This window comes from Canis lupus, chromosome 19 (genome assembly GCF_048164855.1).
Source record: "Canis lupus baileyi chromosome 19, mCanLup2.hap1, whole genome shotgun sequence".
In the NCBI taxonomy this organism is placed as follows: domain Eukaryota; kingdom Metazoa; phylum Chordata; class Mammalia; order Carnivora; family Canidae; genus Canis; species Canis lupus.
This window is the reverse complement of record NC_132856.1, coordinates 48653441-48669936: the sequence shown is the minus strand read 5'-3', so window position 1 is coordinate 48669936 and position 16496 is coordinate 48653441. Positions and strand designations below refer to the sequence as shown.

General features: G+C 59.4%; 2 protein-coding genes across 3 annotated transcripts; one reads left to right on the top strand and one right to left on the bottom strand.

Moving 5' to 3' along the window:
• Positions 1–6825, top strand: SYDE1 (synapse defective Rho GTPase homolog 1). Its single transcript, XM_072786942.1, has 8 exons — positions 1–146; positions 1763–2104; positions 2206–2850; positions 3003–3217; positions 3832–3958; positions 4168–4328; positions 4878–5103; positions 5403–6825. Exons 1-8 carry the CDS (start codon positions 59–61, stop codon positions 5804–5806), a joined length of 2208 nt encoding a protein of 735 aa, XP_072643043.1. The 5' UTR covers positions 1–58; the 3' UTR covers positions 5807–6825.
• A 1-nt stretch (position 6826) lies between these two features.
• On the bottom strand, positions 6827–16284 carry ILVBL (ilvB acetolactate synthase like). Of its 2 annotated transcripts, XM_072786943.1 has the most exons (17): positions 15888–16284; positions 15444–15588; positions 14069–14270; positions 13819–13946; positions 13591–13729; positions 13389–13500; positions 10961–11060; positions 10728–10825; positions 10413–10611; positions 9798–9846; positions 9365–9499; positions 8264–8378; positions 7995–8164; positions 7848–7918; positions 7695–7766; positions 7404–7509; positions 6827–7284 (listed from the first exon to the last, which is right to left on the bottom strand). In XM_072786943.1, the coding sequence occupies exons 2-17, from the start codon at positions 15576–15578 to the stop codon at positions 7106–7108; spliced, it is 2010 nt and encodes a 669-aa protein (XP_072643044.1). In that variant the 5' UTR covers positions 15579–15588; positions 15888–16284; the 3' UTR covers positions 6827–7105. The 2 variants fall into 2 exon arrangements, with proteins under 2 accessions (XP_072643044.1, XP_072643045.1); XM_072786944.1 differs by lacking the exon at positions 9798–9846 and having other exon boundaries at positions 10475–10611; positions 15888–16281.
• Positions 16285–16496: the final 212 nt, after the last annotated feature.

Here is a 16496-nt window from a genome sequence, read left to right as displayed (position 1 = left end):
GCGGGGGGCGGTGCGGCCGGAGCCCGGGGCGCGCACTCGGCCCGGCCCGGGCCCCAGCATGGCCGAGCCGCTGCTCAGGAAAACCTTCTCCCGCCTGCGGGGCCGGGAGAAACTTCCCCGGAAAAAGTCGGACGCGAAGGAGCGCGGTGAGCCGGGGAGGCGGCCGAGGAGGGGGCGCCGAGCCCCGCCCCGCCCGGGAGGGGGTCCCGGAGCCCCAACGCGGGACGGCTGGGGGGCGAGGGGGAGCCCCGCGGAGTCCCCTGCGGCCCCGGGCGGGGGGCCGAGAGCGGGCAGGGGTCCTGGCAGGAAGGGGCTGGGCGCGGGGCAGAGGGGGCGCGGACCGTTATGTGCGCCTGGCCCGGGATGCCAGCGCTGCGGGCTCCTGGCGAGGCCCGGGAGGGGGCCTCGCCCCTTACAGGAAATGGGGCCGAGACCGAGCGCCTGGAGGGCGGAGGGGAGGAGCACTTGGGAAGCTGGTAAACGGGCCCAGGCTGGGGGACACCCCGCGCCCTTGGAGACCCGGGATGGCAGATGGGCAGCGAACTCCTGCAGCGGAGGGAGAGAGGCGGTGCATCAGTCACAGTGGTCACCCCCCAGCCCCCTTCCACCTATTAACCAGTGACTGCAGCTGCGCCCACCTTAGGCAACCTTAGGAAACTGTCCCTTTAATACGGGCAGGGAAACTGAGGCACGGAGCAGTGCCCAAAGCCAATTAAGTGACTTAAACAGCTCTTTGGACTATACTACTAATAGGGACCCCCGAGACAGAGCCCAGGGCGTTGGAAATAAGAGTTGACCAGAGGAGGGAGTCCACCAGCAAGCAAGAGGAGACCTTAAGGAACTGGGAGCAGCGTGGGTCAGAAAGTCCCAGAAAGGAAGGAGTTAAGGGAGGGAGGCCTGCCGACTCCACGCTCTGACCGCCCCCCCCCCACCACCACCACCACCAAGCCCTTCCCAAAGATTCCCAAGGTTCCTCGAGCAGAGAGAAGGGACTGGGGTGCCCACGCACACAGACAGGAAACAGCCCAGGATGTCAGAGACTGGAGGATGGAGCAAAGGGGAGGCCCCAAGGCGTTGACTGTGGGGATCTGGACTGGGCTGAGAGACCGGGCCCACTCCAGGATGGAGGCAGAGTCTGGAAGACAGGCAGGGGGGTGGGGGTGGGGGGGGGTAGGAGGTGGTTTGGGGTTAGTGATGTAGCCAAGGGAGGACGCAGCCCTAGCTGTCGTGCCTGCTCCTGTCTTCCGAAAGGAGCAAGCCAGGGTTCACTGCAGGCTTTGAGCTCGACCATAACCTGGATCCCTAGGAAGCCATCCCCACAATGAGCTCTCTGATGCCTCCCTGGAGGGGGGCATTGAATCCTCCTCCCCCCATTTAACGGGAGGGCACTGAGGCTCAAAGAAGGAAAGCAACTTGCCCAAAGCCGCCAGGAGGAAGGGACAGGGGCCGGGCTCCACCCAGAGTTGGGAGGTAGAGCTGAGAATGCATGGCCCAGGTCTGGAGAAACCCCACTGGACCCCCGAAGCTGAAGAAGGGCAGAGGGACACTGTTTGGGACCCCAGCGACTAAGAGGGGGCTGGCTCTAAGCTTGCAACCAATGAGATTGCTGGCCTGTGCCCGCCTATTCCAAACAAACATGTGGAGTGAGTGCCAGCACTGTGTGCACCCCAGCCCTGGCCCCTGCAGGGAATGAGCTGAGGGCTGGGGCTGCCCTGGGGGTAGCAGGGGGTAGCTGCGTCTCACTCTCCTTGCTCTCTGCCAGGCCGCCCAGCCCAGCGCCCGGAGCCCAGTCCTCCAGAGCCAGAGCCCCAGGCCCCTGAAGGGTCCCAGGCTGGAGCAGAGGTGCCCCCGAGCCCTGAGACATCTCGGAGCCCAGCTCGGGGGGCCTACCTGCAGAGCCTGGAGCCCAGCAGCCGCCGATGGGTGCTGGGTGGGGCCAAGCCACCAGAAGAGGCTGCTTTGGGGCCCAGGGCACCTGGAAGCGGGGAGCCTGCGGGTGAGATTTGGTATAACCCTATCCCTGAGGAAGACTCCAGACCCCTGGCACCTGAGCCCCCAGGACCACAACCAGGCTCAGCTGAGCCAGAGGGCCCGGCCTCCCAAGGTGAGCATTAGCCACATACCTCCAGCCCCCCAAGATGCCCACCAGCTTCACCCCCACCCCAAGCCCAGGCTTCTGAACCCTGAGATCTGCTGTTCCCTCAGGTGCAGCCCCTGCCAGCCCCCCCACCAAAACCTCCCGCACGAAGTCCCCCGGCCCAGCCAGGCGTCTGTCCATGAAGATGAAGAAGCTGCCCGACCTTAGGCGCCGGCTGAGCCTGCGGGGCACCAGGGCTGGCAGAGAGCGTGAGAGGGTCGCCCCCGAGGGCTCCGTCATCAGCCGTTACCACCTGGACAGCAGTGTGGGGACCCCCGGACGGGCAGCAGGGGCTGGGGCCACGCGGGGCCCTCGGGCCGGTTACCTCAGTGATGGTGACTCACCAGAGCGCCCAGCAGGGCCCCCGTCGCCCACTGCCTTCCGGCCCTATGAGGTGGGCCCAACAGCCCGAGCACCCCCCGCCGCACTCTGGGGCCGCCTCAGCCTACACTTGTATGGGCTGGGGGGTCTGCGGCCGGCACCTGGGGCCACCCCAAGAGACCTCTGCTGCCTACTGCAGGTGGATGGGGTGGCCCGGGCCCGAACAGGGCCACTGCGGGGGGGACCAGACTTCCTGCGGCTGGACCACACCTTCCACCTAGAACTCGAGGCGGCCCGGCTGCTGCGGGCACTGGTGCTGGCGTGGGACCCGGGTGTGCGGAGGCACCGGCCCTGCGCCCAGGGCACTGTGCTCCTACCCACAGTCTTCCGAGGTAGGATACATGGCTGCAAGGGAGGGGCGGTTGGCACAGGATTCAGCTCCCCCTTTCCCCCAGAGTTTCCAGGTGGAGGTGTGATTTGGAGTAGGAGACCAGGGCATAGAAGCCTGTGGGGGCAGACTCCACAGATACCCTTGTATCTTCAGGGTGCCAGGCCCAGCAACTGGCCGTGCGTCTGGAGCCCCAGGGGCTGTTGTATGCCAAGCTGACGCTGTCAGAGCAGCAGGAAGCCCCAGGCACAGATGAGCCCCGAGTCTTTGGGCTGCCCTTGCCGCTGCTGGTGGAACGGGAACAGCCCCCCGGCCAGGTGCCCCTCATCATCCAGAAGTGCGTTGGGCAGATTGAGCGCCGAGGGCTTCGGGTGAGCCCCCTGCCCCACCCCAGCTGGCCCTCAGACCTATACCCCAGGATACTCGGCACACAGAGCCCAGACCTTCCCCACACATACATCCTGCCTGGCACACTCCTAAATCCAATCCCAGCTTAGACAAGCTGGAAGCTCCCCTAGACCATAGCACCCAACCCAGAACCCATAGGTCATCCATCTGTTTAGTACTACCTGGTCCCAGACCTTCTGGAGCTCAGAGTCAGCTGGGAGAAAAGACATGATTCCAATAATTCACTGTGGCTGGGACAATAGTGAAGAAGCTGGGAGAGTTTAAAGCTGGTTGGAGTAGTCAGGAAAGGCTTCCCAGAGGAGGTGACAAGTGAGCTAAGAGGAGTCATTTCTTGAGTCAAATGAGGGTGGTGCCAGGATGAATGATCCAAGCAGAGGGTTTACAGGGCCAGGTTGTTCAGGCAGCCAGGTGGGGGCCCCATACAGGTGTCAGAGGAGCAGGAAGGCAGCTGGTAAAGCTACAGTCAGCCCCTACCCCTCAGCCCACTGCCACCCTGACCCAGACCTCCACCCCTCACCCCACCCAGCCCTGATCAGTTTGTAGCACTGGCAAGATCTCTCTCTGTCCCCACCTCCAGGTGGTGGGGCTGTACCGTCTGTGTGGCTCAGCAGCTGTGAAGAAAGAGCTCCGGGATGCCTTTGAGCGGGACAGTGCAGCTGTCTGCCTCTCTGAGGACCTGTATCCCGATATCAATGTCATCACTGGTCAGCATGCCCCTTCTGCCCCTACTGTCTCCCTATTCAACCTTCACCTCAAGGGAGTCCCTGTGGTCCCTCTGTGACCGCCCCCTTCCTGTCTGGCCTTGTTTTCACTTTCCTGTGCCTGTCCTCCTCTTCCCCCTCCCAGCCCCAGCTGACCCCTCCAGGCTCAGAAGCCAGGGTTGCCCTGACCAGAGTGGGCCCTGTGTCCACAGGCATCCTCAAGGATTATCTTCGGGAGTTGCCCACCCCACTCATCACCCAGCCCCTCTATCAGGTGGTGCTGGAGGCCATGGCCCAAGGACCCCCAAGCAGGGCCCCCTCTAGCACTGAGGGCACCCGTGAGCTCCTCAACTGCCTGCCGGATGTGGAGAGGGTAAGTTGTGCTGGTGGGAGAGGGCAGGACTCAAGAGTGGGCTGATACCAGGAGAGTGCTGCACCCACACCTGCGCTCACAGTGTGCATGAACGTGTGGCACTGTCACAACCCTAGAAAGTGGGTGCTATTAGTATCCCCACCTCATAGCTACGGAAACTGAGGCTCAGAGCAGTTAAGTGAGTCCCCCAAGCATGCACAGCCAGGATATCACAAAAATGCAGGCTCTGAATACAGGTCTGTCCACCTACCACAAGGAAGGTTCCTGGCTGTGAGATCCTGGAGAAGTCCTGACTGACCCTCTGTGCCTCAGTACCCTCATCTGTAAAACGGGATTAATGCTAGCCCTGCCTAATACACAGAGGAGTGGGTCCATCCAAATCCAAGCTCTCCCAGACCAAAGCCAAATTACTTTTGTCGTCAGTCTTCCCTCCATAATCCCGAAGCCCTAGCTCTGTCGTTTCCCCACTCTGGGCCGCCTTGGTCTCCACTCGGGTGTGACAGGGGACCGGCTTCACTCGCCTCATGATTCCCAACCGTCTTCTCTCAGGCCACGCTGACGCTCCTCCTGGACCACCTGCGCCTGGTCTCCTCCTTCCACGCCCACAACCGCATGACCCCGCAGAACCTGGCCGTGTGCTTCGGGCCCGTGCTGCTGCCGGCGCGCCAGGCACCCTCCAGGCCCCGCATCCGCAGCTCTGGCCCGGGCCTCAGCAACGCAGTGGACTTCAAGCGCCACATCGAGGTGCTGCACTACCTGCTGCAGGCCTGGCCAGGTGAGCCCGCCCCCGGCCCGCGCCGCCAATCCAGGCCAGGCTGCCGCCGGATGCTTTCTCGGCCGACCAATCGGAGCCTCGGACTAGGCGGGCCACGCCCCCTCGCCCGAGTAATCCGGTACCCGGCAGCCTAAGCCAATCCTTGCTTGACGCGGTCGGACGCCCGGCCTCTGGGCCCGCCCATCAGAGGTCGGCTCGGCCAGTGAAACCCCGTCCCCCGATCCGATGGCAGGTCGCCGGGCCAATCCGGGGCCCGGTTAGCGAGGCAGCCAATCACGAGCCCCGCTCTTCCCCCGCAGATCCCCGCAGGCCCCCGGAGCCTCCAGGCCTCGCGCCGTACCTGCGGCCCAAGCGGCAGCCCCCGCTGCACCTGCCGCTCGCCGGCCCCGAAGTGGTGGCGCGGCCCCGCGGCCGTGGCGGCCCCGAGAGCCCCCCAAGTAACCGCTATGCGGGCGACTGGAGCGTCTGCGGACGCGACTTCCTGCCGTGCGGGCGGGACTTTCTGTCCGGGCCGGACTACGACCACGTGACGGGCGGCTACAGCGAGGACGAGGACGAGGAGGCGGGCGAGCCGGCGGGCGCCGCGGACTTCGACGACGACTTCGAGGCGCCCTTCAACCCGCACCTGAACCTCAAAGACTTCGACGCCCTCATCCTGGACCTGGAGCGAGAGCTCTCCAAGCAGATCAACGTGTGCCTCTGAGCCGGGCGGGGAGGAGTGGGACCCCGGTCACACGGGCCGGGTGCCCCAGCGACGGAGGGGACCGGACCGGTCGCCCGGGCCGCGGTCCCGGTTGCTGGGGAGTTGCCTAGTGTCCAGCCAGCCGGTTGCTGAGAATCATTCCTCGTTTCCAGTGCTCAGTGCTGGGACACTGGTTGCGAAGGCTGGGGACTGGGGACTTCGGGACCAGCTTTTGGGGGCATCTTTTCTAAGTAACCAAGGGCCTCTCCCCTTGCTGCCAAAAAGCACTTCTCCCGCTTGCTGGGCTGGCCTCTCTCGCCCCCCACCCTTTTGCCAGGGAAACACCAGTTACTGTGAGCATCACCCCGGGATGGTGAGACACCGTCCCCTTCCTTCCCGCCCCACCAGTGTCCCCCACCCCCCCCCAGTCCTCTTGCTGCTGCCAACCAAATCAGTATTAGCTTTAAGCACCGCACTCTGCTTCTCCCTCCCCTGGAGGGTCCAAGGACTATCATAGGGTGCAATTTGGGGCAGGGTGGGGGAAAGCCCCTACCCCAGGCTCCCGCTGGATAAGAGCAGCCCAGGGCCTTTAGAAAAATAGCTGGTTTCCCCACCCTCTCTTCCAGGGAAAACCCCATGATTGCCTCAAACCAGGAAATGGAGATAGCAGAGTCTGGCCCTTCCCCTACCCAGTTCTTCCTCCACATCCCTGAGAAAACAGCACTTACAAGACCTCCCTTTTGGAGGGGCCCCACCTGAAATGTCAGGCTAGGGGCACTTTGGTACGGAACATATTTATTGCCTCCATGCGTGTGTGTCTGTGTGTGAGGACTAGTGTGCATGGACACGTCTGGAGCAGGCATATGGGGCTCTTTCAGGGGCCTCTGAGGGGGAAAGAGTTTGCAGTGGCCAGACACCCTGAAATCCGCAGGAATGGAGCCTCATGGGGCCCCAGAGTTCCAGTGGGAGAGTAGGGTCCCCTCCTGTCTCCCCCCTTTCCCTCACTTCCATTTTTGTGGACAATAAATCAATATGCACAAGTTCTGGAGTGTTCGGGCCCCCATGAACACATGGACCAGAGATGGTTTATTCAGTGTGGATGAGAAGAAGGGAGAGAGGGCAGTTGTGCCCCCAGAGAAAGAGGTCCAGGAGCTTTCCAGTGAGCCTCACTGAGCTCTGACCCCTCCATCTCCACCCCATCTTCAGGGAGGGTTCTAGAGTCACTGGACCTGATAGGCCAGGTCGAAGGCAGGCAAGGACTCTAACCCAGCCAGGCACAGTCCAAGGATGGGGAAGCCAAGGGTACTGACCCAGGAGGCCCTACACAGCGATGGAGCCATCTCGGAAGTCTGTCCTCCCAATGAGGATGTTGACCACAACTGGGTGGCCATCTCGGCACTGCTGTTGAGCATCACGAAGCACCTCAACCACCTGATCTTCTTTCTCCCGTGAGAGCAGCAAGCCCTGTGCCCCAAGTCCCATGGCTGCCTTGTGATAATCTAAAAGGGGAAGTCAAGTCAGATGGTGGCAGGGACCCAGGCCACCATGCATTCAGTCCAGGAGAGGAACACATGAAACAGCATCCCCCCCACCCCTCCACTCCACCCAGGCCTCTCACCAGTGTAAGCCAGGCCACAGGCCACATTGCTGCCCAAACAGGGCACTTGCTCCCGAGAAATCTGTGTCCAGCCAGCATCATTCCCTATCAAGGCAATCACTGGGATCTGCAGGGAGAGGATGAGGCCAGACCACAGCCTTCAGTATTAAGGCTTGGCCAGCCAGAGGACAAAGACAGGGACAGGACCTTTGCCAGACAGAAGCAGTCCCCCGCCCCCCCCCAGCCCTACCCACTCCTGATGACCTCTCCAGAACCCCAAGCTCTGAGCTTCCCTTGGGGCAGCCCGGTCACCTTGTGCCTGACGAAAGTGTCAAATTCAATGAGGCTATAGCCAAAGGCTCCATCTCCAAACAGGCACCACACCTGAGCAGGGAACAAGGCTGGTTGAGTGCTCACTGCCCAGAAAACAGCTCACTGCCCCCTGCCTCCAGCACCCTCACTCACCTCAGCATCCGGCCGGCACAGTTTGGCCCCGAGTGCAAATCCTGCACCAACCCCCAGAGTCCCAAAGGCCCCTAGGGAAACCAAGAGTAGGTGGGATTAATGGGGCCCCGACAATGCAAGCTATCCCAGGCAGAGGCGTCTCCTTACCAGGGTCAAGCCAGCGCAGGGGGCCACGAGACTGCACCAGGTGGGCGGCAGTGCCCACGAAGTCCCCACCATCGACCACCAGAATCGAGTTGTCAGGCAGAGTTTCCTCCACCAGCTGCAGTACCCGCACTGGGTTCAGGTGCTGGGCTACTGGTGTCAACGCCTTCTCCCTGCCACGGAGCGATGTGTGTCAGTGCGCCCGGCAGTGGAGCCTGCCAGGAGCCCTCAGTTGCACCCCTGGCCCCATGTCTGCTCCACCTGGCCCCCACCGAAAGGCCTGCTCCTTCTGCCGGTCAGCTTCCCGAAGCTCCTCTGCCCAGTCTGAGGCCCACGTCTGGCCCTTGAGGCCTTCCACCAGCTTCACCACAAAGGAGCCCACGTCTCCTATAGAAGGAAGAGGATACAGCTGCAGGGAAGTGGCCTCCTGCCCTTCCAGCACCAGAGGCCCAGCGACAGCAGGAATCCAATGGCAACATCCCAGCAGGAGACAAGGAGGCAGGCCAGGGATGTTCCTAGGGCAGTTTCCAGAGTCTGCCAGAACCAGGTTAGGGCAGCCAAGGTAAGGCAGAGAGCAAGGCCATAGAAAGGAGGATTTAGGAAACACAAAATAGGTTAAAAATGAGCAGCCTTGTCGCCTATCTCCTCCTCACATCCTAGATCACACGGTGCTGGCAATCCTGCCTCTAAAACACATCCCTCCAAACACCTCCATCAGCCAAGCATGTCTCTCCAATCCAGGCATGCAGAGTGCTTGTAAAGTGACCGAGAAATGGGCCAGTGATGCACTTTACATCTCCGTCTTGGAAGTGATCCCATGGACGCTCAGAGAAGCAGAGTTTGTCATGCCCGTCCATCCCCACTCCAGGCCTTGTCCTTTCTGCTCCGGCCCGGTTGAATGGGCCCCTGGCCTCTGCCTACCAGCTGCTACAGTGGGCCTTCCCAGGCACAAATGCAGCAGTGCCACTTCTCTGCTTGACACAAGAGGTCCACGTAGCATAGTCAATGTGCTTGGAGCAACAGGCAAAGCAGAGCACAAAGAAGCCATGGGAGCAGACTGAATAGGGATAGTCTGCCGAGACAACAGAGGCAGCTCTCTGTCCTCTAGGCAGCTGGCAGCATGGGAGGGTTTGCGGCCAGGAGCACGATCACATGCACACTCCCAGGCCTTCCCCCTTATGCACACCCCACCATTTGTTCATCCAGATGCACCCATCAGTCTGAGAGCCAAATGTACGTCTCTGCTGACTGGGTGCCCAGCAGGGCAGGGTCCCAGCCTTGCTCACCAGCACCCGGCACAAGCCAGCTGCAGCAGAGGTCAGGAGAAGGACCGGGAAGAACATATATGTGTTGGGGGGATACTGGGAGCTCACCCTGGACGGCTTCCTGGGGCTTCCAGAACATGTCTGAGTTAAGCAACATCTCTTTCCGGTTACGATTGACAATGATGATCTTGCTGCTGCGGCTAAGGACACGACCGTAAGACAGGCGGAAATCACACACGGCTCCTAGAGTGGGGAACATAGTCTCAATGGCTGGAGGGCCAGTGTCCCACTACCTTACTTAATCCACCCCAGCAGACTAAATGCACAAGGGTCCCTCTTCTTCCTTTCTCCCCATACTAGTACCACATGCACTGACTTCACAGCTCCCCACCCCTCAAATCTGGGCTGGCCTCCGGAACATGCTCCGGCCAACAGAGTGTGACAGAAGAAGGCAGGCGTCCCTGAGACCAGGCTTCAAGAATTGTGGCTTCCACGGTCTCTCTTAAAAAACCGTGCTCTCCCATCTCTGCATGTTTCTCACCCTCCATGAAGTAAACAAGCCCAGGCTGGCCTGCTGGATGATGAGAAAGCTGAAGGAAGAGGTAAGGAAGAGTGAAAGAATTCAATTATCCCTGCGGAGGCCATGTCAACCCCGCCTGCAGTCAGCCCAGGCCAAGTATATGCGCCAACCTTGCCCAGATCAGCCCAGATGCCTGCTTGCCTCTCCCACTATAGACTCATGAATGAGTCCCATCCAAACCAGAACTGCTACCTAACCTCTATCTAGTTGGACGTTGAGAAATAATGAGTTTATTTTTTAACTCACTCAGTTTAGGAATGGTTATTACACAACAGCAAACAACAGATACAACTATGGTATGTTAGGCAGGATTCCAAATACCTTACATGAGAACGTGTATTCCATATGTGTATATGCTATATAAATCCTATATAACATATACAAATGCAAATGCTGAACACAAATACTACAGGTGCCCACTACCTCTGCATTTTCCTTAGTGCGAGGCTGAGTCCCACAACACAACTGCAACTTTGCAAGAGTTTAGCTGAATGTCAAGTACATGGCTGTCCAAACCCTTGGAAGGGGCCCAAGATAAAGGATGGGTGATTATGAGGGTAGGGTGCCAGTAAGTACCTGACTAGGAGGGGCAGGGTCACAGAATGGTGCCTGGAGGGAGGAAAGAGGCTGAGGCCCACCTGCCAGGAGCACAACATCTGCTTTCTTCAGGGCGGCGCTCCGGTTCTGGCGGATGTGGAGGGGGTGGTTGCGGCCCAGCAGTCCTCGTGCCATCCCTCCCAAGAAGCAAGGGATGCCAAGAGTCTCCACAGCAGCCCTAGGAATCCAGGCAGAACAGAGGAGAGTGTAGTCAAGGAGTGCCCCCACCCCACAAGGCATCAGGGAAGCAGGGACCAGGTATAGGAGAGTAAGGTCACAGCTGAGGCTTCTCACCGAAGTCTGTCAGCAGGTGTCGGGGGCAGCAGAGCCTGGCTCCCCAGCACAATAAGGGGCCTTTTGGCTCGGCTCAAGATTTCCATACAGCGCTGAACCTGGGATGAGAGATGGGGCTCAAAGAGCCAACCGTGTGAGTCACCATCAGCTCCCAAGATCATGGCCCCAAAACTGACTCAGAGAGGCCATTCTGCCAGGTGGGGGTCCTCAGCCAGGAAAGGGAAGCGATTCACCTGCTGGGGGGATGCCTGGGGAATGTCCAGAGGCAAAGGCCCCTCAGGCTGAGGCTCCCAGGCTCCTGCAAAGAGGTTGGCCAGGTGATTCTCTAAGTACCTGCAAAGGTGAGAGGAAGAGGCGGTTACCAAGATCAATGACCAGGGCTCCAAGAGCTGGAGGAGGCCGGGTCTAGGAGAGAAGAAGGTGGCACTGGAGTGGACAAGCAACACCCCAGGAGAAACACACCTCAGTGACCAAGTCTCCAGCAGCCTGTTTCCCTCAGAAGCTTCTGGTGACCACCCAACCTGACACAGACCCTCAGGAACAAGTGACACAGGCATGGATGCCAGGATCGGGGCCACCGCTACAGGGACAGCCACACGCAACTCCACCGCTTCCTAGCTGTGTGACTGGACAAGTAACTTAACCTTCCTGAGGTTCCTCCTCTGTAAAATGGAAAAGGGAATCTCCCAAGGTTCACTATCTATCCATTCAGAATATAAAGCACTGTGCAAAACACACAATCAGTGAGGCTACTAACATCCCCAGTACTCAAGCCGCTTTCTCTGGCTTCTGACACACCTCCTTCCGTCTCCTTACCCATCAGGCCTAGGGCCCTGACTTTCCACATAGGCCTGTGCAGGACCTGGAGACACAGAGATACATCCTGCCCAGCTCAGCCCTCAAGGAACACCCAACTCAGCCCAAAACAAGACACATGAGTGGTGGCAGAAGGCAGCCAGAGCCTGAAGCTTCTGTTTCTCTTTTAAAGAGGAACCAAGACTGTAGAGAATGAGAAGAGAACACGGAAGGAACCAACGTAAAAAGAAAAGGCAGAGGAAGTGCCGGAGGCTGGATAGGGGCAGCCCAAGAAAGAAGAGAAGGGAGGGGTCATAAAAGAGACTGCCGTCATGGCCACAGAATTAAAACTGCTTAAAAACTCAGCCTGCCTGACACGGTCACCAGCCATTTCTTGTGTGTTCAGGACCTGAGTCCCCCTCTGTAATTGTGGTTCCCTAAGCACATGCTGGAGAAAGGATGGGAGACACCCTGACTCACACTTGACAGGGATACTGGACTCCAACCCTATTCTTATTTAAGATAGTAAGTTAATCATTCACTTCCGCATTTTACGTTATCAAAATGACCTTCTTTTATTCTTCACGGAATCTTAGTCTAGAGGGGAAAACAGGCAATGCTCCTCCATTTTTAGATAAGAAAGCTGAAGTCAAGAAAAGTTAAATCATGACGCGGTCTACATAAGCGTGCACAGCACCCTATGTTAGCTGTATATCAATTAAACCATGGCAGGGGTGGCAGTAGGCTCACCACGGGCTCAAGGTTAACACACCTAACCTAGCTAGTGGCAGTCCTGGGATTTAGACCCGTCTCTTTGGACTTTTATTTCCTTCATTACAGACAGCACAGAGCTCTGTGGATAAAGCACTGAGGGCCCCTCCAGGCTGAATCCTCAGCATTAACAAGCTGGAGGACTTCATGCCCGTCATTTGGCCCCCCTGGGTCCCAGTTACCCATCTATGAAATGCACATAATACCTGCCATTTTAACACAGGATGGATTGTTCCAAGAGACATGTGAAAAAAACCACTACTCCCTGAAGACACTGTCTTTCAAGCAGGCAGGGGCCTGACTGTCTTGTTCACACCTGTCCTGGTACCTAGAGCAGCACACACTGGTGGAAGGGGAACAGAAGGTGGAAGGGCAAGCACAGGCAAAGAGCAGGGACAGAGAGGAAGGAGAAGGAAAATCGATTGTCCTGTGCTGTTTCAACCAGGCCCATCTCCGTGGTGACCAAAAACACCCCTTTCACATACCTCTGCCTGGAAACTCTTTCTATCCTCTCAACTGAAAGACTTCCTCAAGCTTGTAGCTCTTCCAGGAAAACCTTGTCCCCTACCCTGGCCTGAGGTCCAAGCGTCCCCATGTGATCCACCCACGTCTCTGCATCCCACAGCCACCACCTGGATCCAACCACCAGTGCCTCTCATGCCAAGGCCCACCACACCTCCTCCTGGCTTCCCAGCTTCCACTCAACCCTACAGTCCATTCTCCAGCAGCAGTTAAACAGAACGCCCTGAATCAGGGCATCGCACGCCTCTGTTAAGGCCCTGCAATGCTTCTCAATGGATCTTGAATTTTTAAAAAACCCAGGTCCTCCCAATAGCCCCTGCTCACTGCTCTGGGCTCAGCCCCTGCCCCTTTGCTCACCTGCTGCTGCCACATAGGCTACCTTGCTTTCCCAATCCACCAAGTTTGTTCCTGCCTCAGGACCTTTGCATATGCTAGTCCTTCTATATAGAATGCTCTTCCCTTGGCTGCCCTCCCCCAACTCAATTGATATGCAAGCTGATGAAGGACTCAAAGGAGGGATAGATACTGGCAGGAAGTTACAAAAAAGGGCATGATGGGAGTGGGGCTACTCACCAAGAGACCACTCGACCCATGAGGCCCTTGGGCGGCTTGGTTGGCACCATCTCCTTCTGGACCATGAAGTAGGGGTACAGCACATCGATGGGCAGCTCCACAAACACTGGGCCTGAAGAGGGGCAGGGAGGCTACTGAGCCGGCCATGCCTCTCTAGGCCCAGGCCATAGGGCCTGACCACTGCCCAGCACCCCTCACCTACCTGGGGTGCCTGACTGGGCAGCAGCCATTGCAAGCCTCAGAGTGGGCACAATGTCCCGCACCCTCCGCACAGAAGCACAAAACTTGCACAGTGGTCTAAACAGGGACATCTGATCAATGGCCTGGAGTGCACCCCGGTTCTGGTGGAAACAGAGGAGTCCAGGGAGTTAACACATTGAGCTCTCTGAGGCTCCCAGGGACCCCCGCCACCCACCCAAGGACAGGGCACCTGCAGCAGCGTGCTGGCGGCCCCACCCAGAAGCAGGACCGGGGACTGAGCTATCTGGGCATTCTTCACTGCAGTCACTGTGTTGGTGAGACCAGGGCCTGCTGTCACTGCTGCTACGCCCACCGTCCCTAAAACACAGAATCCATCACAGCCGTGCCCACCCTCCTGGCCACATCTGAAAAAATTCTGCCCCTCAAACACCTCCTATCCCATTCTCCCCAGCCCTCAGCCCTCTCTGCTCTGCCCTCACCGGTCAGGCGGGCCACAGCATCAGCGGCAAAGACGGCTGTGACTTCATGGCGGGTGTCCACCACACGGATGCCTATCTTCTCACAGGCCACCAACAGTGGGGAAATGTGCCCACCGACCAGTGTGAAGAGAAACCGCACACCATGGGCCCTTAGGACAGCTGCCACATTCTCCCCACCATGCTGGATGCTTGCCTTGTCCACCTGCACCCACAGGGAAGAGCAAGATTATCAAGCACCAGGGCAGGTAGGGAGAGGACAATCTTGCTCCCCCAAGGAAGGAGGACAGGACAGAGTCAGTAAGAGGAACTTTGATCTTGGTTAGGCATCTATCATACTATAGGCCAGGCCCAGAGCAGGACATGTCATCCCATCAGATTCTCTGGAGATTATATCGTTTTGCAGCTAGGAAGACCAAGACTTGCCCAAGCAATAGTCCAAGTCGCTTAGAACCAATGCTCTCAAGCACCCCCTTGTTACACTGCCTGTCTCAGGGGCGGTGGGGCAATCAGGGAGAGGAGAGGGAAAGTGGATCCAGAGAACCCTAAGTAGTTTGACCAGGGGCCATCTGGCAGGATACCAGAACTGCCTCCCCTCCAGGGCCTGGCACCCTGACTGTGGATTCTAGCCTGCTAGACTTCCTCCCACTCACTAGGCAGGCAGGCCAGCTACCAAGCACCTGGCACGAGAGCAGCCTGCTGGCACAGATCATGCTGAGGCTTCCCAGACCCGGCCTTCTCACAGCCCTGCACACTAGAGGCCTCTGCCTTAAACCTCCACAAATCCTCAAGATTAGTAGTAGCCTTGCTCCCATTGCTCCTGGTGAAGACAAGAGGAACTGAGGAGGGAGTTGGGGGGCAGGGGTAGATAGATTCCTGAGGGAGGAGCCAAGCAGTGCAGAATGAGGTCTGTCAACTCTTTCCAAAAACCATCACCTATGGCAAGTTACCTCCAAGCTCTCTCGGGAAAAGAAGAGAGAAACAAAAGCAACTACTCAGGGAGGTGTTGAGAGGTACATGACAACTATCACAGGCCCCCTCCAGGGCCTGCCTTCAGCCCACTGTGACCACACCACATTTAGGGAGCAGTGCTCTGTGAAAAGGGCTCCCGGCCGCTGGGGAAGAAGGGGGAAGGGCGATGAGCGCCGGGGCAGCAACTTGCAGTTATCTCTTTCTAGAGGCAAAGTCCAGGAGGGCCTTGCCTGCAGCCTGGCAAACAGAGGACAGGGAGGTGGATAGAATTTCCCGACCGAGTCCCCTACATTAAGGAGTCGGGCCTCACTTGCTCCGCCTGCAAAATATGTGAGTTAGAGGGAGGGCCGGGAGCTCGTTCTTTCTTTGGCTGCCCCCAGCCCGCCGCTGATCTGTGCCCCCGCACCTTGTGCACCAACTGATAGAAGAGCCCCAGCCAGTGCGCGGCGCCCAGCAGGGCGGCCACCAGCGTCCCGCAGGCCAAGAGCAGGAAGGAGGGGAAGAAGCTCCGGGCAGGGGCGGCGGCCGCAAGGGTCTCCATGAGGCGGCACCTGAAAGAGAAAGGACAGCGCCAGCGAGCAGCTGGACGTAGATCTCTCTTCCGGAAGAAGGTAACCCCCTCCCGCACGGATGCCGGGCCACGCCCCTTCGTCCCACTTTCCGCGCAGCCAAGCCCCTTACGCCTCACGAGGCCACGCCCCCTCGAGAGCCAGGCCACGCCCCTCGGGCCGGGCCACACCTCCTGCGGCGCCAGCCCCTCCCCCTCCCTTACATCACCGCCGCCACTGAAACTAGCCCACCACAGGTCGAGTGCGGCCTGAACAGCCTCCAGATAGCTTTACACACTTACCTGCTTCTCAGTGGTTGGCGGGAAGCCCCGCCTCTGTCACACCTGGACCCGAATCTCAGCCCCAGTGGTGAGCCCACCCACCCCGCGTGTAGGTCACCCAGAAGGCGCAGGCCACGCCCCCAAGGTAGCGTGCGTGCCCCTCTCCTAAAGCCAGACCCCCGCGCACTGCGAGCGCCTGAGCTCGACCCCGCACCGCGGGCTGCGCGGGTCGAGGTCAGATCGCATCAGAAGGCGTCTCCCGCCCTCGGGGCACTTTGGCCTTCACGTTCGGGAAATGGCGCTGCCTCGAGGCATTCGGCGCCCTTCGTGTCACATGACCCGGGCGCGCGGCGCGGGGGGGGGGCTGGGCCCGGAGCTGGCGGTGGCGCTTTCACTAGGATCCGCTGCGCCCTTTGGTCCGGCCCGACGCGCGTGCGCAGAGCCGTAACCGGGCCGGGACAACCGCCAGCGCCCTATCCCTGCGGGCCGCCTCGCGCAGGCCCCGCCCCCGCCTCTCATGGGCTCGCCCCGCAAGGTAACGCGTTTCTCGATGAGACGCCACGCCCCTCGGCGTTCTGCAGGAGCCAAGCCGCTCCGGAGCCGACTTTCCGCGGCCTTCCACTGGCCTCA